Consider the following 25,574-nt stretch of genomic DNA (forward strand, 5'->3'; position numbering starts at 1 on the left):
GCATAACTGAGTCAAACAATAAATTAATGTTTATCTCTCTCTCAAAATCAATAAAGAAAGATGTGATACTAAGAAAGAAAGCATTTACCAAAGTAGTTGAAAAACTACATTGTAACACTTACTTGAATACCCTTATTAAAATCAAGATTTAAAAAATTGTCTCAAGGCTGATAGGTAAATAACATTGTAAGTCAAACACATAAGTATATTTAATATTAGGAAAGACCTTCATTTGCAAGTATTTGTAAAAATTACATGAGCTCTCTCTATGCAGTCTGCACTTCCGTATGAGGCAAATTTCACTTTATACATATATTTCGAGACCCAAAATATAGAGTTCACTTCCCTCACAGTTCAACTGACATGCATAAATGTCCTATGTTTGAAAAAATGAGAGTACTCTCCTTGATCACTGATGAACCAATTTATTTCCATAAGCCATATGCTTGCTTCTTCGGGGGTAGCCCAGCTGCTACAGTTGTGTCTTGTTTGCAGCAAGCTAGTAGGCGTTTGGCTGAGAACTGCAGGAGAAGAAAGGGCAAGATGTATTTTCCATAGCTCCCTTTATCTGCTCTTACCACAAGTCCTCCTAAGTAGAAAGGCAAGCATAACCTCTCCTCCAGGCTCCATGTTTTCACAACCACAAAACGCAGCATGCGTTTATTTAATAAAACTAAAGGATATAATTGGGGATTAGGTTTCTGGATTACCCCTGGTTCGCCCAAGAATAATCATTGCTGACAAGATTTTTATGGGGAAATTCAACATCCAGCAAGTGATGAAGTACCAGTGGAGAGAGTTTTCCTAAGCTTGCATGGAAGTGCTAAAGACCAGAGGTGTGTCTCATCACACACCCTGTCTTCAACTCTTCGGCATGCCCCGGGGTGGAAATAACAACTGAAGGACAAAATATTGCACGCAATATTTCTCACCTGCGGAGGCATAAGGAAAAGGTTCCCTGGAGCTCTGAGCAGGGGGAGATAAATCTGCCTGTGCTAAAGGTTTCTCAGAGGAGGTGAAATTTGAGTCAGGATAAATAGGTTCTGCTACTGGGGAACCAGGAGGGCATCCTATAGGTGCAACAGCATGGATCAGGAGGCTGCGGATTCCTCTTTTGCCAAATGCCTTTTTAGAACGTTCTCGAATACCACTATTTGGTTAGATGACACAAATAAGGAGAGGTGGCCCTGTTTGCATACGGACATTTCTCTCCTCTGGTTGAAAATGAGTTGCAGCTGAAAAATCTGGAGAAATCCACTATAATCTTGATGAGAATTCCAGACAATTATGTGTATTCATATTCTAATAGAGATTTAATAACTCGCATATTTACAAATATATTTCTAGTTGTAAGCAATGGTCACATGGGTATCACTTGAGATGGCATGAGAAATGGTCGTAGGAATGGCAGTACAATAGGATTCTGGGTACAAGCAAGGTTAAATGACATGAATGATAACTTTTATTCAGATGATTCTTAGTAGGGCTTTCAAGTTATCTTTACTTTGGATGCTACATGTTAGCTTTTCATCTTTGTTTCTAGATGAAGAGAGTATTCAAAGGCCAGTCCCAGAACTCCATCAGTGGCCAGAACATTGCATCCTAAGTTATAAATAACCGAGGAGATCCTTGTGAGAAGTCAGGATCCTTCTTCCCAGTAGAATAATCAGTGTCTCACTGGGGACATGGTCCTTCTCTTTTTCCTCCTTTCCCTTATCCTTTCTCCTCAGGCTGCTAACCTATCCTTTCTTCTCTAATCGCACACACCTAGACACACCTATACTTCCCTTACCCCTTTGGGACTGTGCATAAGGACCACCCACTTTTTATCGATGTACATCACTGAATCTGCTTCTCAGTACAATTTTTATTCTCTAGGTATTACCATCAAGGTCTTTTTGAGGGGAAAAAATGAGTTAGAACTGAAACTAAAGGAACGTCATTATTCTTCAAATAATTTAATTACTCAGAAATGCTTTTTGGCGAAATATAGCTTCTAGCATCTTCCATCTTCCTGCTATTTATCCATACTCTGGATTACCTCATTCATTAGTTCTGACAAGGGACTATGTTTGTATCATTGCCTGACGGACATGTTACATGTTTCAGTCCTAAAGTATTCGACTCTGAGCTCAGTGCTGCATACTTGGGAGATGATGTTAAATCAGCCTCGGAGACACACAACTGTCATCAAGCCAAATAACTCAGTGGAAAAATGATAAGGGTATAAGGAGATCAATAAGGCAAGGGAACTGTGCTTTCAAAAGCAAGACAAAAATATGAGCAAGACTATCAGCCAAGCATTCGGGTGTAAATAAAGCAAGAATATGCCATGTTGGAACACCCATATGCTACAGTGAGCCATTATCCTGTGAGTTGTAAATTTTCCTTACATTTGCCTAACTCCTTTAATATAGGTCATTCTAAAATACAGCCATAAGACTCCCTGGCACATTGATTAGTCTGGCATTGCTCTCCCTTCTCTCTTAACAGAAGAAAATGAGGAGATGGCTGATGAATGCTGAGGACAATTCCAAGGCCATTTAGTTGTGAGTGGTCACCGTGGAGCATTCTCTCTACTTAATGATGGTTTTATAACTCATATCTTTGTAAATATGAATTATGCAGATACATTTCTGCCCTGTGAGATGAAATTACTCAACAGGGCCCTCATAAGTGCCCAGTTGCATTGGATTTTTTGAGTAGAAAATGAAGCAAACTGTATAAACTGGAAACTTGGAAATGGAATACCATGCAGATGCAAGACAGTAAAATTTTTTGAATATTTAGAAATAATAATTTATTTTCTATGGGCTAATGGTCAAGGAGACTTTGTGAAAATGGTTCAGAACCCTTGAGTGTCAGTCTAAGGAATGTGATCTGTAGACTATGGAAAGCATTTTAGGATTTTCTTTTTTCTAATATAGGATGAAGTATGAAAATCAATTTTTGTTTTAGGAAGATAAAGCTTAAGGCTATGTGCTGGACAGATTCGAGTATTTGCAGCTTGGGAACAGGAAACACAATTTAGAGATGGTTATAATAATCCATATATGAAGTACTTCCAGACAAGAATAGAAGTAGTGGAATGAATGGAAAAGACAGATGTGAGAGACACTGAGAATGAAGCATAAGTAGGACTTGGTGCCTGAATGAAACATAGCCATGAAAATAAAAAACAGATGCATACAGATGTTAAATGACCAATGCACAGTTGATCTGTGAAAAATTACTGCTAAGTTCAAGTTCAGCATTCAAGGCATAATGCACTGTAAAATTTTCATTACATGATCTGAGGTAAAACTTGGAGGTGCCCTTCAGCTCAATGAGCCATTAAGTGTCCAGAAACGGTAATCGAGAAATGTGGGCTAAAAGCACATTATAGGCAGAAAGAACAGTGAGTGGAAGAGCATTGGTGCAAATGATCATACAAAGCACTTACATCTAAAAATGAAGGCTTACCCCTTGGTATGGGGAAGAGGTGGAGGGATGGCTGGGAAGGTGGGTTGAGGGGTTAGTAGCAGTAGGTTTGCCTGGAAGCTGATGAAATTTAATCTTTAGGGCTCTTCCTTTCTTCCACCTTTTCAATATTCTATATCTAATCATATCTTCATTTTGAATTTTCCTTATGAATGGTCAGTAACCATCCAAACTATATAAACTTTAGCTACACAAAAGCCACTTTTTTCCTTGCCTAGTCATGTCTTCACATGGTCACGTAGATTTGGAAAAATTTCAAATGGAAGATATTTTCATCACAATTGGTTAAAATCCTTCTCCTTTTCCATTTTGGCTTCCCCATTTGCACTTTCTTTTTCCTCAGATGGTGGTGGTTGTTTTGGAATTTAGCTAAGGGGAAGTAAGGTGAGAGATGCATTTGGTCTGGATCTAATGAGATGTAGGATTATGTTAGCACTAGCTGTTCTATGTAACAATTATTCCAAGAACACTCAAACTTCCCACTGTCCTGGGCATTGTGGCAGGAACAGGGGACCACAAGGTTCTCTTATGACTGGTGTCTAGCCTCTGATACTCAACATAGAAAGTTTATGGGAAAGTATCCTATATAATAAAGAGGTAATATACAAATTGACCCCCCATACCTTTGCATCACAAGATGGCCACCACAGATGGCTGCCCCATGTAGTCACAATATGGCTACACCTACGTCGTCACAAAATGGCCACCACAAGATAGTTGCCCCCACAATGTCACAAGATGGCTACCCCTACATTGTTATAAGATGACCAGCATGGGAGGGTAGTTGGGGGTGACCAGGCCTGCAGGGGAGGGCAGTTGGGAGTGATCTGGCCAGAAAGGGAGGGCAGTTGGGTGACAAGCAGGCTAGCAGGGGGAGCGGTTAGGGGGTGATCAGGCCGGCAGGCAGGCAAGTGTTTAGGAGCCAGCAGTCCCAGATTGTGAGAGGGCTGTCCCCAAGGAGTCCCAGATTGAAAAGTATTTGCAGAAGTACACAAAAAAATTTGAAGTATGGCCAATGGAGAGAAACTGTCCACCCTTTATCAATACTCCATTGCCAGCAGAACAAATGGAAAATAATTTATTCTATTTTATAAGGGAACAAATAAGATGCATTCTAATACACAGGCTGGGCTGAGGGACATCTCTCTCCCCCCCACCCCCAAGCACAAATTTTGTGCACCAAGACTTTAATATAGAATAAAAGGCTTTGCAAAATCTGAAACGAAAAGGTAACTTTATGCAAAGTTTTTAGTTCTTCCCATTTTTTTGTTCCCCAGATTTACTGTCCTAACAATTTATAAGCTGTTACCATGAATGAGTTGTGGAAGTTGAAGAAAAAAATGTATTGTAAACTCTCAAAAAATACATTTCTATCAACCACTAAGAGTCAAACAAAATGATCTTTTTATTCTATATTCTATGTTTGGAAAATATTATAAAATTCATGCTATCTGATGAGGCAATTAAAGAATATGCAGACCCCCCGCCCCCCACACACACACAGAAAGAGGGAAAATTATTTTGAAGTATGAGACATTTATTGTTATTTTAAACATTTTATTTTTATTTTATATGTCAGCTTTTTAAAGTAAATGATTTACTGCAGCCTCCTTGTTCATTCTAAATAATACTCATTTTTATAACTAATTTTATAAAGTTTACTTAATTTTTCTTAAGGAGTCTTTAAAGTTGTATAAGTTTTAAGTACCTGTCCTTACATTTGGAGGGAGGGACCTTAACTTGTATAATCAAGTACATAATCTTAATTCCTGACCCAACCATGAAGACCATTTAAGGGCTAAGTATCTGCTGTGTCCTGAATGTTTGTGTCTCTCCAGAAGTTCACATGTTAAAATCCTATGAGATGGTATCAGGAGATATATGTTCAGATGAAAATTGTAGTATAACACCAGGAAGACCTTGATTAGGGAACATTATTCCACTTAGAAAGTTTAAGAAATTTATAACTGTTTTCATTCAGAAAAGTATTTGCAGAAGTAAACAAAAAAATTTTGAAGTATGGCCAATGAAGAGAAATTGTCCACCCTTTATCAATACTCCATTGCAAACAAAACAAATGTAAAATAATTACTTTATTCTATTTTATAAGGGAACAAATAAGATGCAGTCTAATACACAGGGAGACGACCCATTGAAACTTAAGTTTATATAATGGACAAATTTGAAAGTCAGATATCTTTTTCCTAATTTTCCTTATTTTTCTCTGTGTCTTCAATAAAGAAAAAAAATCAGTGAGATTAGGTAAGGATAATACCTGTATATATATATTATTTTTTATTAATTTCAGAGAGAAAGAGAGAGGGAAAGGTAGAAAGAATCACTGATTGGTTATCTCCTACACAGCCCCCTACTGGGATCATGCCTACAATCCAAGTATGTACTCTGACTGGAAATCATACCATGACCTCCTGGTTCATAGGTCAATCACTGAGCAACAATGGCTGGGCAAGACCTGTAGGTTTTGATTGGTCAGTAGAACTAGCATGTTAGCTACAATCATAATTTCCTTTTTTATTCTGTTTATAAACAAGTCTCTATTTGACCAGCCAGGTATGACAAGTAAGTAGCTCAAAGAAAAAGTAATACTTTGGGTCATGCCATTTTCAGTTTTCTAATAAGGAAAAAGCATGTTTAAAAACACACATCTTTTTTTTTTTTTGTCATTGTCTGTGTTCTTGCACATATTATAGATTGTGACCATAATGGAAACCAGTAGCCAAGAATAGGTGTGTCTATCTGTCTGTCTGTTTTTACAAATTGCTAACATATGACATGAACTGGCCTTGCCAGAAGCCTTAGTACTGATAGAAATGAATGACCTGTTGAATCCAAATAAATGAAAGGAAACATGACTTTACATACAGCACAACTAGCCTCAGAGTGAGTGGAGGTCAACGTTGTAGAATATTATAATAATATTCCAAAGTGCTTCTTGGCCAGCGGTGGGAGTGTGAGGTTCTCATGCTCCTGTATTCCACCGCATAGTGTGGTTCACACTTTCAGGTATCTTTACTTTCCTTCCCTGAAATCAGAACATAATACCAGTGGATCCCTTTTTCCACTGAATAGGAAATACCCCAGTGCAAACACACGCACACACACACACAAAAATCCTCTTAAATATGAATCTACTGATAGGCCATAACTCATCTGAATAAAAGTCATCACTGTGGTAGAAAGTTTTATGTTGTTATTCCCTTCTCTCATTTTATTTTTATCTTTATTATTACCTATTCCTGCAAACCAGAAGAACAAACAATAAAATTAGTTTCATTTATTGTTGTTGAGAACTCAGGTGATATAACTTGACCAGTCCACATCAGTCCTTATTTCTTTTCTTTCTGATACTCCAAACGATCACTGTGAGCTATAAAATATGCTGTCCTTTGTTTGTTGAGAAGAACAGAGCTTACAATAACATAAACAGGCAGTCTATAAGAATTACCATTACACACAGGCACTGTTTTTTCTCATATTTTAATAAAAATAAATATAGATCGCATTTTGTTGCATATCAAGTTCATCTTTCATTTGCTTTCTATCCTGTTATTATATGTGCTGAGAACTTTATGCTAACTTCACCTTCATGGACTGTTTCTCTAGTTGTGTTTCTTTCAAAATTAAAGGAGCAGCTGTCATTAGTTACATTTCATCTTTTAAAATATTTCCATAATAATATTTAGTTTTTATGTTATTGTTGAATTTACATGAATTCTAATTAGCCATGTATCATTTAACTATGAGGATATGTTATGAGAAATGTTTCTGATGATATTGTTCTTGTGCAAAGATCACAGCATACACTTACACAAAACTAGGTGGTATAGCCTAACAGTGGTCGGCAAACTGTGGCTTGCAAGTCACATGCGGCTCTTTGGCCCCTTGAGTGTGGCTCTTCCACAAAATATCACGTGCGGGCATGCACATACAGTGCGATTGAAACTTCATGGCCAGTTTTCGGCTCTCAAAAGAAATTTCAAATGTTATATTGTTGATATTTGGCTCTGTTTGACTAATGAGTTTGCTGACCACTGGCCTAGTACATGCCTAGGCTATATGGTATGTTGTTTAACTGATAAGCTTTTCTCATTTATCAGAAGAATAAGATATAGTTGGTAATTTTTGTTTTTGTGATGGCTGCTGACATAGGTTTGGTCTCTGTTTTGACTTTGCTTAAGATGGATCAGAGGATTGGTATTACTGGTCTTCCCTCCAAGAGTTTAAAGTGGGCCCTACGTGTTTGTACTGCAAAATATGATGACATAGTTATACTTCCTTTTCAAGGAGCTCTCTGCGCGCTAATAAACAGAGAGGGTCTCTGAATCCCATCTTTCTTTAAGAAATTCTAATGTGCCCTGTGCTGTTTCTCCATTAGATTATGGGGGTTTATTAAATCAGTCTGTCTGCCCACACACTCCTCTGGTCCTAGCAGCCTCGCAGCGGAGACAGAGCCACCAAATGTTTATTCTGTCTTCCTCAGGTGTGCCTGCTTCTTTACTTCTGATGCATTGAAACCCTCTCCTTCCTGTATGTCCTCTAGGATGTCAGGCCTTTGAATAGCCAAAATGTCACCGGTGGCCACATCCATTTTGTGCTGCAGTGGGGGCCTGGAGCTAGCTCTTCCCTCTTGTGCGAGCTGATTGCTAACTTCTCAGAAATGTCCTGAGCCAGATGTTGAACTGTTAGTAGGTTAAAAGCACCCAAGTATAAGTAGTCGTAGTCATATGTCAAAAATCAGCAAAGCTATATATCGAGGCGCTGTTTTGTTTTGTTTTGTTTTCTTATTTCTGAGACCTGGAATATCAACACAGTGCTTATTCTGAGTCAGAATGATCCCCATTCCAGCCAATTAACCTTCTATGGAATACAGCAGTCACTGAGGCTTCTTTGGAGTGGGGGTGGGGAAGAGGATAGTGACTATTGGAAAACTCTTGGGGATTATGGTTTAGATTTCTGTTTGTCAAGTTACACGTGGTACTCTAAACTGAAGCAAACCCAAACCAAACCAAGTCATTCTGTGCAATATTGGAAATGTATAGTAAGTACTTTGGACTGTATAAAGTATGATTATTTCATTTTGATATAATAAATTATTTGCTAGTTATCCTAGGACACATACCATACAATTTGTTAGAAATTAGGGTTATAATTAACCTGAAGTAAGCAGTTGAAGCTATTGTTTATCCACAAAATCTACTTTCAGGGCAGCAATTTTTATTTATTTTATTTATTTTTTAAAATATATTTTTATTGATTTCAGAGAGGAAGGGAGAGGGAGAGAGATAAAAACATCAATGATGAGAGAGAATCACTGATTGGCTGCCTCCTGCATCTCCCCTCCCCCCCTCACCCCATTGGGGATCCAGACCAGAATCGAAACTGGAACCCTTTTGTCTGCAGGCCAACGCTCTATCCACGGAGTTATACAAGCTAGGGCAAGTTTTACAATCCTAATTATTTTTAATGTTAGAAGCTATGAAATTAGTCTAGTTTATTTTTTGAATATAAAAGTCATTTTAGGTAAGGGCATGGACATTTAGTAGTTAGTGTGTAATAAGCTTTTCCCACTTATCAGAAGAATAAGATATAGTTGGCAATGATATATCTTACTTGACTCAGTACTCCTACAATTTATAGATAATTTGCCTGAGTTTACATATTCTAAGAATAACTTCCCTTGTGAAAGTTTATGTGTGTGTGTTTTAATTCCTCTGAGGATCTCGCCATCAGCTTATCTGGAGATAATTTGTGGCAGTAGCTAAAATAGTATTGTACTAACTGAGCCTAATGTTTCATTGAAGAATGACATTTATTATTTATAATCTAGAGAACTTGTTTGACAAACATGAAGGGGCATTTTACTGTCTATTGTAAGATTTCATTTAATACACATAATTGGAGTTTGCTAGGTCATTCAGTGGGCCAGCCAATATACCTCTTACTCAGAAGAACATTATTGTCATAATAACAAGTAGTATTACACAGTGCTTTAGGATTTATAGAATAATAACTAACAACTGTAGATTGCTTATTGTGTTCCAGATTTCATTCTCAGTGCTTTACACATTATCATTTATTTGAAATGTTTAACAATTTTCTAAGGTAATTATGATCCTCAGTTTTACAGATGAGGAGACTGAAGCAAAAGAAATGAGATAATTTGCCCAGAGTTGTACAGACAATAAGTGGGAAAGCAGGATTTGAACCTGGGTAGTGTGGCTTCAAAGTCTATGCTCTTAGTTACAATAACAATAACACTTCCTTCTTCTCCTTGAGCCTTTGGAGGGTCTACCGATCAAGTGCAAATACTATTTATTTGCAAGTTTCAGAAGCCTCAATCACTAATTTTATATGAACAAAAGTAACTTGGAGAAGGAAAAGCAGAACTGTCTTATCACTGGGAATAAATCATTATCTTGATTATGGAAAATTTCACTGGGCAAATGGAATCTCCAGTAATCACAGTACAGAGAAGATACATCAAAAACTGGATAGATCCATATTGTTTTGGAGATTCTCTAAGGTACAAGATGGATTGACTTAAAATATACTGAAAATGGAGACCTTATAGATTTTTATAATTAGGAGAAACGTAATTTTGAATCTATAAATATTGCACGAGCTTCTTACTTAAAAATTGTAGTAAATTAGTAGCAATATAAAATGCCCAATAGTCATTTTATTGTCTGATCCTTTTTTTTTTAAACCATGGACATTAATTTATTCACATATTTAAAATCTCATGGCCCAAGCTACAATAAATGTTGAAAATATATTCACAGAAAATTATCTGTGCAAGTGCTTCTTCCAATTTTTATAAGAAGCAATTACTTTGCATGTATTAATTGCTGTCACATTTTAATCTGTGCTCTAACATTGTTTTTTTTTAATTATTGTGCTTTGTACTCTAATATTTCATATTTAGAACTTCCAAGCATAGGTTTGGTCCATATTTAATTTTGCTGCATCAATAAAAAAATGAATTGGCTAATAAAGCAGCAAATTTTTATGTCATGGAATATAGGTTGTTGTTTATGAATATTCTCAACTGACCCAGTAGTTCACTGTAAGAAAGCATTTTCCTCCTCCTCTTCGCCTCCTCCTCCTCCTCCTCCCCTCCTCCTCCCCTCCTCCTCCTCTTCCTTCTCCTTCTCCTCCTTCTTCCTCTGCTTCTTCCTCTGCTTCTTCCTCTGCCTTCATTCAGTGGAGAGAGAAATAAGATTGGTAGAATAACATACTACATACTACATGGGGGTGGGAAGAGAAAGGTGCTCTTTCATTTGGGTTGTGCAGGTAGATGCACATCCTAAAACAGATGCACCTCATAAAGTAGATGATGTCACATTGAAAATGCAGGGCTTCCTACCCAGGCAGGAAGCTTGTGTGCCTAAAACAGAGGCATTTATTCTTTACCAGCAGTTTATCTCAACTGCTCTCTTTTCTTGGTATTTAGTCACTTTAAACTACAGATTAAATCGTTGTTACTGGCTGAAAACAAATAAAATCCATCCTGTTTCTTCCACAGATTAGAGTTTATTTCCTGAAAATCTCTTTTAATAATGTCCACTTTGGGTCTGGGGAGTTATCAACTGAAAGAGGGATTTCACATGGTAAAAATCTAGACCCACTCATGAAAGAAAAATACACACACTTAAATAGTAACTTAGCTGAAAGATCAATTGCCTAAAAACAATATTTAAATAGCAGCCTTGTCATTGTGACCTTTATTTTGCTCAGCACATTTAGATACTGTAGATGCGTTGTATGGTGTGATGCCTTATAGTTGTGCGAATGACCTACATCTGCACTGTACAGAACTTTCTGTAACAATGGAAATGTTCTATGCCTGCCTGTCCAACATAGCATTACTATAATTTTTTTAAATTTCTTTATTGATTAAGGTATCGAATATTTGTCCTCATTCCCCCATTTTCATCCCCAACCCCTCCCCATGTATGCCCCCACCTCCCTGTTGCCCATGACCACTGGTTAGGCTTATATGCATGCATACAAGTCCTTTGATATGTCCCCTTTTGTTCCACCTTCCCCTACCTTCCCTCTGAGGTTCTTATTGATGCTTCCCTGTCTCCGAGTCTGTTTTTGTTCATCAGTTTATGTTGTTCATTAATTATTTCCCCTAGATGAGTGAGTCATGTGTTTTTGAATATGTGACTAGTGTGACTAAGGAACTTCAGTTTTTATTTTAATTCATTTGACTTATTTTATTTAAATTTAAGTAGTCAATGTCACTAGCAGCTACTGTATCTTACTGCACATATCTAGAGTAAAATGTAGAATAACTGGAGTGAAGACTGCTTAACTTCAGGTCCTGGATATGGTACAAAGTTGAACAACCTTAGAAAATCATTTAACCTCCCTGAGTCTCCATATCTAGTATTTTCAATTTCTATAATAATAATAATAGTACCTATCTCCAAAATAGTACCTATCACGAAATAAATCGATTAGTATAAAGCTCTTTGAACTGTGCCTAACATACAATACATGCTCAATAATCATGAGTCATTGCTATTTATATTAATTATTTTATAATCTTGTAGATTTTTAATGATTTAGGAACTGACAGGAAAATGGAAATGAAATAGGTCTAAGGTAATAAATAGATAAAGCCATAAAATGGGATAGAATTTTAGGTTGATCCTAGAAGAATGACTGAGATTTAAATAAATAAAAAGTAATTTATAAATCAGGTGACCATATATTCTAATTTGCTTTGGAAAAGTCTCATGTCGTACCTTGTATCCTGATTTAATTATTATGTCCCTCTTTTGTTCTAAAACATGTTTGTAAGATAAATCTTCTAGTAACCCTAGAATAATATATAGAAACAGAGCCCAGGCATTCTAGGTGAAAGAAAGGAAGGAAAATAAGGTATAGATGCAAATGTGACTATGATGTGGCATGAAAGATGAATGAGCACTGGGAAAGGAAAGAAAACAGAGTTAGATATGAGCTAGAAAGACATAATGGAGGTAGGATGAAAGCTTGGGCAAGGAAATTAAATTTCATTTTAATGCTATTTATGCTATTATTGCATTGCTCCTCAGTCAACACAGATTCACTTTCATAAACAATTTTTTTATGCAATTGGACAATATTATTCAGTGGACCAAAAAAAGCCTTATAACATTTGATGCTTTGATTGGCCATGCATTATTCACTGTAATTTTACAAAATTCATGCAAGGGCTCAGCCCTGTCAGCCCCAGCGACGTCCAGAAGGTCATCCAGACAGTCGTTCAGCTGTTCGGCTGTCTCATCTAATCAGCATATTACGCTTTTATTATTATAGATGGTTTGAAAGAAAATCATTTACTTAGGTCGCCCATTAGCTACAAGTAACCAAATCAGTGATATGATTGGTTAGTAAGAAAATTTGTCTTTTGATTGGAATTATAGCTCATTATATCAGTTTTCAAGAATGAAGGTGAAAACTTTGAATGTGTACATTTAATTGCAATAAATCTTATGGCAGTGTTCTTTAGGGTACAACTATTTATTTGTCTTCATTCATTTAGGCCAGCATGCATGATAAAGGGAAGGGAATTCATCGTTGACATTATTAGTTATTGTAATTGTAGGGAAATAAAGAGTATATTGTATACTGTGAAACATAGAAGATTATGAAACAACTAGGAAGAGAATCAAAGATAGAGATGATGGGGGGGGAAATGAAAATAAAAATTTAAGTAAACGTATAAGGTACAAGAATGGGACTCAGGTATAATTGTTTTACTCTTCACAAGATCGCCTTTTTATTTCTAATTGCATTCTGAATTGAGATTCTGACCATTGGCAAGCCCAGAGATCTCCAACAGTTCATGGTGCCCTGCTATGGATTGTCACTCTTTTCCCAGTTCTAGAGCTGTGGTCGGCAAACTACGGCTCGCGAGCCACCTTCGGCTCTTCAGTCCCTTGTGTGTGGCTCCTCCACAAACTACCACATGCGGGTGCGCGTGTACAGTGCGATTGAAACTTTGTGGCCCATGTGCAGTTTGGGGTTCTCAAAAGAAATTTCAATCCTTGTACTGTTGATATTTGGCTCTGTTGACTAATGAGTTTGCGGACCACTGTTCTAGACCATTGTAAATCAGTTATTTGAGTGGGTCTCTGAAGTATTCCTGTGTGTGTGTGTGTGTGTGTGGGGGAAACAAAATAGGAGTCTTAAACAGGGATTATAGTAATTTTTGGTATTTCTGGAGAATTCTATTACTGTTACAGTATAGCAGACATGGTACTCTCCACCTAGGGAACCAATCATGGCTTTTTTTTTTTTTCAGGAGCAACCAATAATTATCAATATTAGAATCATGAACTGTTTGGTTTATTTTAAAAGTTTAAAATAATGGCACAAACACCTCATATTTTGAAGTGTTTTTATTTTGTTTTTCATTGAAGAGATCAAGAGTTGGCCAAATGGACAAAGGTTAGGCAAAGACAGGATGTCACTGGCATTTGGAAAATTGAGCAATCTTTATAAAAGGCTATTGGCATCAATTATAACAGCCAGTGTTCTCTCTTGTAAATTTATTAACGAAATTGGTTTATAGGTGCTTACAATAATTTATTTGTGTCTTCAAGTACATGCATTTAAAAATGTCATTTAATATCTAAACCTCTGAATGGAATTCAATGACTTTAGATTAAGCCTATTTGTAAATAGTACAGAGCAATGTGTAATTATGCAATCTACTGAGGTTTTCCAAACCTAATATTTAGAGCAAGAGTGAATCTCATCCTAACAGAATTTTAATAAAACTCCGGTAGTGACTTGTAAATACCTTGAAACTAATTAGCCATTCCCTCCACAGTGATTGTTTCATCACTGCTTAGTTATTACATTTATTTTGGTTCCTGATGAAAATGGCAAATCACAGTTCTAATGACATAGTTTCATCTCAAGAACAGTGGCTCCCATCTTTAAAAAAGAAATGGCTGACTCTTTTACTTTCCCCTTAAAGGTAAATTATTCCAATTAGGTCTTAAAGAGCAAATGTTTATTTTAAGGATCTGCCTCATGATGATGATGATGCAATTGATAGGAACAAAACAAATTTATTGAGTCCTGACCCTGTGTCAGGCACTGTGCTAAACATTTTATAGGTCATTTATATAGTAAAAACCCTACAACAGTCCTATGAGGTGAGATCATCATAATCTCTTTGTCTTCTGACTAGAGCTTTAAGTGCCTAGTTAGTGGCAAAGCAGGATTCTCAGCAGGCAATCTGGAGCTCTCAAGCACCATATTACCACTGTTGACAGTAGCTATTACCTAGACCAGTTGGCGGAGAATGTGCAAATGATTGCCTTTTGTGCAGAATTTTGTCCTTTATTGCTCATTTCCATATCAGAGCTGTGGGGCAGGTTTTTACCAAACTCTGTTATAAAAGGCGTAATTGAAACAATTGTTTTCTATAGTCATATTCTACATAATGGAGAGGCAATTGCCTCGTATGAAATTGCAAAGCAGTAATGTATGTGGTTCATGAAACTCTGGCTAAAATTGCATGGCTTGCCTTAGATATTAATTTAGCTGCATTTGTTATTGCCTGCATGCACAGTATTCATATTCACCCTCATTTGAGGCTATTATAAACACTCCAGTGACTGCCACAGTTTTCACCATGTCCACTCTTTCATGTCGTGTTGATACTAGAGGAGAGGTCTACAGAAGCAAGGTTATATGGAAATTTACACTGTCTGGGAGAGGAATCCAATAGCCTGCAACAGCATTATCCACTGAGCAATGGATTACATGTGTACATGCAGGCTAAATAATGTATGAATTAAGACAGGAATGTGGTTTATATTCATTTTTGGATAGTGAAAGAGTTGGCATGCCAATCCCAGGAGAGACTTTATCCAGGGCTTTACCCTTGAATGGATAAAAGAATACAAATTCTATTGCACTGATGAGGAATAAAAACGAATTGGGGAGCCTGTCAGCAAAGCAGACTGCTGCATGATGGAGCCCAAGGCTACTCCAAAACCACCAGACCAACTGCTTCAGGATCCTGCCAGCAACCGGATGCCAGGAATAGAATTGACTGCAGTTTGGCATCAAGGCTCTGTGATTCCCAGCCAAGGGGAATTGCATGCAAAAAATATTTGAAATGCTCTTTGTAAAAGAGTTATGTTTCCAGGCAGAGGGAGAAGTATGTTTCAGACCTATTCTGCTTGGAAATGACCTGTGGCACACCGTCATTTTAGGTGCAGAGGGTGGAGGCCTGGAGAGATGATGCTGTGTGTACTTAGGGGTAAGAAATTGAATGTTTTTTAGGTAATGAGGTGTTTCGATGGAATCTTTTTAGGCTGTTGGTTAGTATTAAACAAGGGGGGTGTACCATATTGGTCCTACAAAGAGAGTAGCTGGATCTGTTTAAAGCTCTGATTCTCAACCAGAAGCAATATCACTCCCTTAGGGAGCATTTGGCAATATCCGGAGACATGTTTGGTTGCCACATCAGGAGGAATGGGTAGAACAACTATCATCTAGGGTAGAAGACAGGGATTTGTTAAAGATTCTACAATGCATAGGACAGCCACCTATAACAAATAATTGTTCTTTCCAAAATGTCAGAAGTGCCAAGGTTGAGAATCTCAATTTAAAATTACCTGGCCAGTGCATAAATATTACAGCCCTGCCTTTAGACAATGGTTCTAATGTAGTTTGGCATTGTATAAAACCTGATTTTTAATGATTTACTTTACTCCATTGATGTGTGAATAACATTTATTGAATGTACCAAATGCTTTATGTTAAAACAAGTAAAAACATCCTCTCCAGGTTACATCCAAAATAGTGGGGTGGGGGGATGGAAAAGACAATGAACCTCCCTCCAGACCAACACACACACACACACACACACACACACACACACACACACACCACATTTTACAAGAATGTAGGAGGACCCGCTTGATTCACTTTTCAAACTTGAAAAATGAGGCATATTAACAAAGCACACTAAATGAATCAGCTGTTTAGGATGATCTATAAGCCAGTTCATTTTCCTGTTATTAAATAACAAACCATGAATCTTGACAAATGAACCCCACTAGTTTGACATTATTTGGAAAACTCATAACATGCTTGCTTCTGTTGGGCACTTCCCCTTTGAAATTAAATTTTGAGATTGGCTTTATTTAAATTCTGGTAGAAGGAAAGAGCTCTTTAACCTTCATTTTGACTGCATGCTGTTTAGCATCATCACTCTTCTCTTCCCCCTTTATCGTCGGCTCACCAGAGCTTCTGCCAGAGTCTTCCTGTCCGGGAATCACTGCAAGGAGGCCAGTTGTGTTTGTTGGAGCCTCTGTCTTCAAGAGGTGAAGTTCCCAGTGTTGTGGCGACTGAGTGGCTCCTGGAGTCAGACTCCCTCAGTTCAGCTTGGGGCTCCAGGCTTGTGACTTTGCAAAAATCATTTGCCCTTTCTGTGCCTATGTTTTCTCATTTATAAAATGAGATTAATATTATTTGCCTCATTAGGCTGTTATAAAGACAACATATAAAATTATTAGCAAGACCCTGCAGGGCAGCTCAGTTCATCAGTGTCATACCTATAGGCCAAGATTGTGGGTTCAATCCTCCACCAGGGCACATGTATGCATCAACCCAGGAAGGTGTAAATAGGTGGAGCAACAGATCCATGTTTCTCTCTCTCTTTCTCTCCCTTCTTACCTCTCTAGAATCCATAAAAAAATGCTTAGCGAACACATGAGTGATACCTATGGTTATTAGAATCTGTATCTTAAGAATAACATCTTCAAAATGGATGCCAAGTCATTTTTCTTAATTTATTGATACTAAGGATGACACAAGTACTAATCCGCTGATTTAGCAGCCCCAACACGTGACTAAGAAGGCTTCAGCCACATCCCATAATCCCTAGCAGCCCCTCCCAGCAATGCCACCGTGAATAAACATCTGAGAAGAGCATTCACGCTTGCCAAGCATATGCGGCTTTCACTTCCTGAGAGTTCTATCTCCCCTTTCACTCTGAGTGCCATCCCAAGCCCTTCTTTTGAAAATCTGCCATTTCTACTAGTTTTAACCAACTGACACTGCAAATTCAGAGCAACCCCTTGCCTTGTAGCAGCTCGGATTTACAGTGTTCAGCAACCCCAGCCCTTAAGTCCTCACCACCCCTCAACAGGATTTACCATGTGTGACTTTGGGCAATATCACAAAGACAGTTTCATCGGAAAGAAAATGTTTTTAACTACCAGTTTAACATTTCTTCCTCAGTACTTTAAAAAGCGAATCAATGATAACATTCCAAGTTCATTTAAAGATGAAGAATTGAGAATCAGTCACTTTTAACCACTTTTAATCAGGAAAGTAGCTGCTGTGACCCATTAACCCCTAAAGATTATTGATGCTCCCCTTTTTGTAAAGAGGCTGTAGGTTAGTCATTTGTCTTTGGCAGCCAGAGCATACAAAACCTCTTTTGCTTCTCACAAATTAATTCATTTCAGCCTGTGCATTTGTCAGACATTCCCGGAACCTTCAGCCAATGTTTTGTTGATTAAAAAGATGTGTATTTTGAAAATGGATGGAGAGGAAGGGATTTATAATTCTCACAACCAGAGAGTGATTTATAACGCAGGCCCGCTACCTGAATCATTCAGTGCATCATCAACACATGAATGAAATATTAAGAATTAGCAGGAGTGTCAGCACAGGGTCTTCAAATCTATGGATCAATTGGTTCGGTTACACTGAGAAAGTCTATCCCTTTCAGCAGAATGTCTAGAACTCCCAAACAAGATTGTGACAGAGAAAAACACCTTTGTATAGTTTCTTCAAAGGGCTTTTGAAAGACATACTTTTCCCACAACAATCTGGTGCTTCCGCTCCTGTTTATAAATGACCTATCTTGTTTCCATGCACACCCATTCCCTCTACTCATTCCAGCTTTGGTTTGCTTTTTGACTGTTTGTTTAACTCCCCCCTCTCACCCCCAGTGAATACCTTGGGCCCTTTGCAGGGCACAGTTATTGTTTTAGGCACCATGCAATCTACTAAATGGTGCCCCAGCTGTGTAAAAATGCTCGCCAAGATCCCTGAGGGACAACAAAAGAATTAAGTCAACACATATTGATCAGCCTATAGCGGGTGCTTTCTTGTATCAATCAAGGGCTCAGTCTGAACTGGTCCATCTGATCTGAGATACATAGAGCTGGAGACATTTTTCTGGCTCTCTGGTGGTTTAAAAGGCTAGGCAGTCAGAACAACTGCTTTTAAACAAAGCCTCATTTTAAAAGAAGCCTGAGCACAGAATGGAATTCAAAGAATTTAGAGGGAGGGGAGGGGAAAGTGGCAAAAGAATTACACCAAAAAAACACACACAAAAAACAAACCCTGGGATATTTAAGAGAAGAACGCAGATGGGAAGTAAAAGATAAATTTCATCTGTCCTGTTGCAATACACAGAGACCAGGATGCTACTTCAGCCAGGATGTATTGAACACCTACTAAGTGTGGGGCTTGCAAAGAGGTAGAGTTAAGTATTATGGATGTCCCAGTAGCGAAACCCAATTCTTAGCTCTGAGCTCAAGAAGGAATCATTTTTCATGCAAGCCAAGAATCTTTATGCAGATATTAGATTCCAAAAGGCAATGAGTATATGCCATTTTATTCGAATATTGGGGCCAGAAAATAGTCTGTGTAATTCATTTTAAAATTCAACATTAAAAATGTTGGTAACAAACTCACACTAAAGAAATGGTTGAGAAAAATGTTTACTTCAAAGAAGCGAGTTGGGGGCTCTGGGGTTTGCTCCTGTCATTCCAGCCCTGTCACCTCCCCATTTTTTTTTTTTTTAAACAAACTGCTTAGTACTCCCTTGACCACTTTGTGCTTGCATTTGACATTGGACTATTCTTTCTTATTCTTTCCCAAACCCCCAGTTAATAACAGGGAAGCCTGAGGTAAGGGAGCTTGAAGTCCTTTATATCAGAGGTGGTTCAGAGCCTGGCCTAGGGAAAAAGTAGGAATTCAGAGGAAAGGATGATTCTAGAAACCTTTCAGAGATTTTGGTAGATGACTGTATTTTGAGATTTAGGATTAGGGAACAGATGGAATTGACATCAAAGTTCTAGCATGGAGGCTGGAAGAATGACAGCAACATGGAAAAATGGGATAATCGTGATGGGTGGCTAGTGTGGAAAGATGGGAGATGAGAGTAGATATTAAAAGTTGCATTTCGAAAAACTGCGTCTAAGAGGCACGTCTTATAGTCATTGGCAATATAGACTGGGGCAAATAGGAAATCCTAGAAATGTGTGTTAAACAGACTGTAACAGCAGGAAACAAGGCTGGATACAGCTAAAATGTGCCCTCATGTAGGGATTAAAGGCTGTGTTTATTCCATTTTTATTGTACATCACGTAGCCTAAGTATTTATTAAGCACCTACTTGCTATTTGATAAGTACATACCTCCCACCCCTGATAAAATAGCTAATGTGTCTTCAGGTTAAAACTCAGCCAGAAATGCTTCCACTGGAATCTGATGAATGTGTTTATTGTACCTATAGATGGCATTCTGAATTATGGTTGAGGATATCTGGGATAGTTATATAGACTAATATCACTGGCAATACAGAGATGAATGACAAATATTACCATTATATATTTTTTATTGTTAACTTTTATTGTGCACTTACTAATTTCCAGGGACCATTTTATTTGCATTAGCTCATTGAGTTGTGGTAAAAACCCTATGATGTGGGGGAGTACTATTTCTATCCCCCTCATACATCCTCCTCACATGAATGAGAACATTGCGTCTCACAGAGGTTAAGGCACCATGCAAAGGTCACAGAGAACTTAAGAGATGCAGCAGGGACTCCAATCAGTGCAATTTTAGAATTTCTGATGATATGCCCGTTTGCAAAAGAAATAAAATATAATGAATAACTTATCTACTCATTTGGGCATGTATAATTAAAAAGACCCTCACATTGTATACCCTAAGTTTCTGGAGGTAATTTTATCATTTTCATTTTCTCAGAAAGAGTCTGACAGGTCAAAGAAAGAGTTATCCACTGGGTGAGATTTTACTCCCAGGGCCATTCATGAGTATGTGAAGACATTTTTTGGTTGCCACAACTGGGGGACAGGTGTTGGTAAAATCTGGTGGGTGAAGGATGCTGCTATGACCCTATAATGAACAGGACAGCCTTCAAAAAAAAAAAAATAATAAAATAAAAAAAAAAAAGTGTCCTGTCCTCAATGTCAATAGTGCTTAGGTTGAGACCCTGGGTTAGAGTGAAATAAAGGGAATCTTGACTGAAGGGAGAGGGAAGAGAATGGTGGCTGAGTCTTGCTAACAAAGTCTGTTTCCTCAGGAAGAAGCAGGTTTGGGAGGAGAGAAGAGATAAGAGAGATTCATTCATTTGCTTGTTTACTCATAGAAGCACTATCCACAGAGTGATTTCTTTGTATGGGGAATTGTGCTGGAGAGTAATGCTAAGGAAACAATCTATGGGGTTGCTTTGAAGAACTGGGAGGAACAAAGAGTAGAGGCAAACCAAAGATGCTCAGCTATTGAACACGGGCTGGGCGGAGCTTTGGTGTCAAGAGTGAGTTGTGTTTTTCTGCCAGAGAAGGAGATAACATGCTACCTTCCGGGTCTTTAAGGAAAATCACAGTGGACAGACTCAGAAGCCAGGGGCTGCTATCAGGGACACCTGAGAACTTCTTTATGTCCCATTGATTGCAAGCTTTTGCCAACCCAAATGCAGGGCCAGAGAGGGGAGAAGGCATCTTTTGTTCTCAGAAGTCCACAGAGCGGTGATGTGTCTAAGCATGTGTGTACGTGTGTGGACTGGAGAGCCCGAGACGCTTGCGTTGCTTTTGAGGTGCTCTGCTGGCCTGGGAATAGGTGCTGGCTTTGTTTTTCCAGTAACAGCCTTTTCTGTTTTCAGCAGTCCTATGCACCAGCTCCCCACCCCATGGCTCCTCCCAGCCCCAGCACAAACAGCAGCAGCAACAACAGCAGCAACAACAGCAGCGGGGAACAGTTGAGTAAAACCAACCTGTACATTCGAGGCCTCCCACCAGGCACCACTGACCAGGACCTAATCAAGCTGTGCCAACCGTAAGTGCCCTTCTGCTCTGCGCCGTTTCTGACCCACATGCTCGCCCACATGGGCTCAGACCACGCAGGCCTTGGTTCTTGTACCCCAGCCTCCCATGCATTGGTGTCTCAGTGGGGATGATGCTGTTGCCTGAAGGGATTTAAATGTGAGGTCTAAGTCCAGCTTACTTTAGGGAATGGATTTTTTTATGGTGTGTCATGGGGGTTCTTGAGCAGATATACATGGGAGTGCTGGCCAGTGTGCATGTATTGATATTGACTAGGAAGATAATGGGCAAGCATTGAGTTGGGCCCTGAGACCTTGTGGCTGGTGGAGTCAATGATGAATCTCATGGCGGGGGGAGGGGAGGATATGCTACCCTCTTTCTTTTCACCCCTCAACCTTCCCACCCCCTGCCCAGAAGTATTAGTGGGGAAATCTCAAAAACTCAGAAGTGATAGACTTCAGCATGGTTATCTCCTGTGTTGCAAACTTCCTGGCCAGTGCTTCATAAATCTCAATTCAATGGGAACCAGATAATTGGAGAATTATAAGGCAAATGCTCTCGTTTCCTTAAAGACATCTATTTCCAAGACCAGTGAAGCTACTTTCCACCAAGGCCAAGAATTGCACTCGCCAAGTAGCTTTGTATTTTCTAGGAAATGTGGTAATGATTAAACGCCCTTCCAAAATATTTTTGTTATTTCATTATCTACCAACTCATATTATCAACTCTCTTATTTCTGTGGGGAAAAAAATCAAACTATTTAAATTTACCTTCCAAATAACATTGATAATGGGTAATGAATTAAGAATCATAGATCAATATTTTCAGATTATTGTCTGGTGATTTTCAAAGTCCTATCAGCCCCGTGTTTTGTGATTTGATCGTGCCTTAGCTGGGTATTTTTAAATTAGGGGAAACTATTACTCAATTGTTCTTTTTTCTCTTTTGCAATCCTTTTACAAGAAGGTTGAGAGGATATTTATTTTGTAAATTTTCCAACCTCTAAAATATTGGAAGAGGAAAACAAAGCAGGCAGTATTTATTTGCCTTTGTTCTGTTTTTTTTTTTTTTTAATTAATTAATTTATTTATTTTTGATTGAGAACAAATAGCAAAACAACAGGAAGTGGCAGATAAACCAAAACACAAATAATGTTACTATATAACCAGTTGACTAGGAAGTATGTGGATTAGGGAGGGGACACTTAGGGGAAAAAAATTACTTAGAAGCCGTTTTCAAAAGAAACTGAAATGTGCCAGGGCTAAGACATATGAATATGTTAGGTTTTGGTCTATAAAATGTTGAAGTTGAGAATTGGAGGGGAAATCACCCACTTTTCTTTTGTTCTTGCTATTAGAAAGATCTAAACCAGTTTGAAAAGTAAGAAAATGTGAATGATTGCAGCTTCAGGCGCAGTAACTCCTCAACAGAATCTGATGTGAGAAAGAAGGGTAGCTATTAACTGTTTCGTATATGAGTCTCATTCATAAAAAGAATTATTGGATATTACAGAAAGATTGTTTCCCATATAAGTCAGAGCACACTCGTTGAACCAAGATTTCTGGGACCCAAGAAATTATGATTCACTAAGTTTGGGGGCCAAGCATATGCACTTCTCATGGGTTCCCTGTTGTTGTTGATATTGCTGTTTTTTGTGGGTTGTTTTTGTGTGTTGTGTTTTTTTTGTTTGTTTGTTTTTTTGTTGTTGTTGTTTTGTTTTGTTTTTTGTGGTGGTGGTGGGGGATATACTTCTCTCTCTGCAATAATATGAAGACCACTGACTATTTCTAATGCATCAAGTTTCACTTAATATATGCAGGTCATTGAGTTGGACTTCTGTGCATTACAACCTACATAGCCTTTCTATGATCTTGAGGCAGATCATGGGCCCTCTCTGAGCCTCAATTTCCTCTTAGAAGAGTAGGTTACCCTACAGTATCAGTGGTGTGTTGGGGCCGCCTCTGATTAGTGCACTAGAACCACTTGTTATATGTCCTGGAATTCTGTCAATGATTTGTTTCAGACTCAGTATTTTGAAATTGGCTGTGGTGGGAATATTTGTAGCATAGGAATAAGGGAGCCTTACAAACTAGGCATTTAAAAAATGTAATCTCTTTTTATTTTTTTGGAGAGCTGGTTTATGAATATACCACTGATAGAACATTATACTATGAAATTTTGTGTCAGTATCCATTTCTGAAAAAAAAATGTTGCCAGAAATGAATAAATGGAAAGTGTTCCCTAAACGCCTGTATTGGCATTTTTAATTCAGCAAAGAGATTTAGTGACATAGAAACATTATTTTTGAGAAAAGAGTTTTGTTTATATTTCTTATGTGCATTTGAGAAATGTAAAGAATGCTAAGTGCACAGAGGGTAATGGTTACTTGTTCATATTAATTTTTGCTAGCTAATAAGATGTGGCTCATTCTAATGTTACTGTGAAAATGTTTATGGGTTTTCCAGCTACTGAAGTGGTCTAGGCCTGGGGTTTATTGCTTAGATTCATTTTCCTTGAGAATCTTACAGAACTAATGTGATCGGGCAATGGAATGTAGTGGAAATAGCTGTGCACTAAGAGGTCTGGGTTTCAGTCCTGGCCTTAGACAAATGATTTGTCCCCTCTTCACTTTAGTTTCCCCTATGTATAAAACAATGTGTTTGAACTTGGTAATCCTTTAAGTTTCTTTTTTTCTTTTTAAAATACTCTTCTTTTATTGAGGCCTTCATTAATCAGCAATAAAACCTGCTCTGGGCCACCTTTTGTATCTTTCAATTTTTGCAGAATGGCTGGACCACCGACTAAATTGATATAACTTCAAGAATCTGACCTCATGGCAGGAGAGGCCTTTGCTACAAGATGAATGCAGATCATGTGTCAAGTCCTGTTTCCTCACATGTAGTGTTGGTTTCTCCCATTGCTCATTACTGTTTTACATTAGCAGTCTTCTAAAGATGCAAGTCATTTTGCATTGGGATTACTCAGCCAGAACTTTAAAATAATTTCATCTATAAAAAAGAGAATATTTATTGGTTTAAATGAACTTGCCATCAGGATCAACTTTCCATATTTATTTCTATGAAATTTTATGTATTTTAGAGTTAATGGTATCTTATAATATAGAAAATGCAATGTTTGCTAGTATCCATAGTAATGAAATGATGGAAAATAGAGACATACAAAAAAAAGGCATAGATATATCAAATTATCTGTATTTGAATGCAATATTCAGGTTAATACTAATGAACAACAAGGAAATGATATTAAAGGAAAGCAGTTGCAATATTTCACAATGGATATTCTGAGAGCAAATTCTGTTGAAGTATTCCATTTACATTCATCATCAAATCTTCTATGTTTGGATTGCAAGTAAAATTTAAAAAAAAAATTAAGACAAGAATGCAAACTAATAGACATGAAGAATGACTTCACTCCATGGAAAATCTCTAATTATAGCTATGTTTTGGTTGAATACATTGCATTTTGTGTCTTGTAGGAAATACCTTATAATGTGTTCATCTTGAGAATGAACTTTATTGTGTTCTAAGGCAAGCAGTATTTACAGAGTACCTCTGTTGCATGCCAAACACTGGGCTGATGATTCAGGGGTGAGTACATTTAGAAAAGGGCTTTCCTTTAGCAAAGCGTATGTTTTCCTTGACCAAATAGGATGTCAGTTAAATAGTCATATGATTTGATATAAAATTACAACTATACAGACAACAAAGGAGCATGAAACTAAGAGTCTTTGCAACATGGGATGGTACCTAGTTAGGGAAATGAGCAAAGGCATCTCTGAGGAAGTAACAGTTGAGCTAAGATCAGAAGGAGGAATAGGTTTAAGTGAGGAAGGACAAGAAGAACATTTCTGGTGGGAAGAACTTCATGTGTATAGAATCAGTGGCTGGAGGCAGCAAGGCAAACATAAAGGGTTGAAAACAAGGCCAATATGGTTTTAGCAGAG

The 25,574-nt window shown here is 37.9% G+C and overlaps 1 protein-coding gene across 12 annotated transcripts in view; it reads left to right on the top strand.

Annotated features, from left to right (window-relative positions):
* RBMS3 (RNA binding motif single stranded interacting protein 3) overlaps positions 1–25,574 on the top strand; it is a 615,090-nt gene that overhangs the window by 121,663 nt on the left and 467,853 nt on the right. For 8 of the 12 annotated variants that reach the window (XM_045579333.1, XM_045579337.1, XM_045579338.1 and 5 more), the window contains exon 2: positions 21,451–21,623. In XM_045579333.1, the coding sequence (XP_045435289.1) occupies positions 21,451–21,623 (173 nt within the window). The remainder of the gene's footprint in view (positions 1–21,450; positions 21,624–25,574) is intronic. The other 4 variants (XM_045579334.1, XM_036431675.2, XM_036431672.2 and 1 more) reach the window with 1 other exon arrangement.

This window comes from Pipistrellus kuhlii, unplaced genomic scaffold (genome assembly GCF_014108245.1).
Source record: "Pipistrellus kuhlii isolate mPipKuh1 unplaced genomic scaffold, mPipKuh1.p scaffold_m20_p_11, whole genome shotgun sequence".
Lineage (NCBI taxonomy): Eukaryota > Metazoa > Chordata > Mammalia > Chiroptera > Vespertilionidae > Pipistrellus > Pipistrellus kuhlii.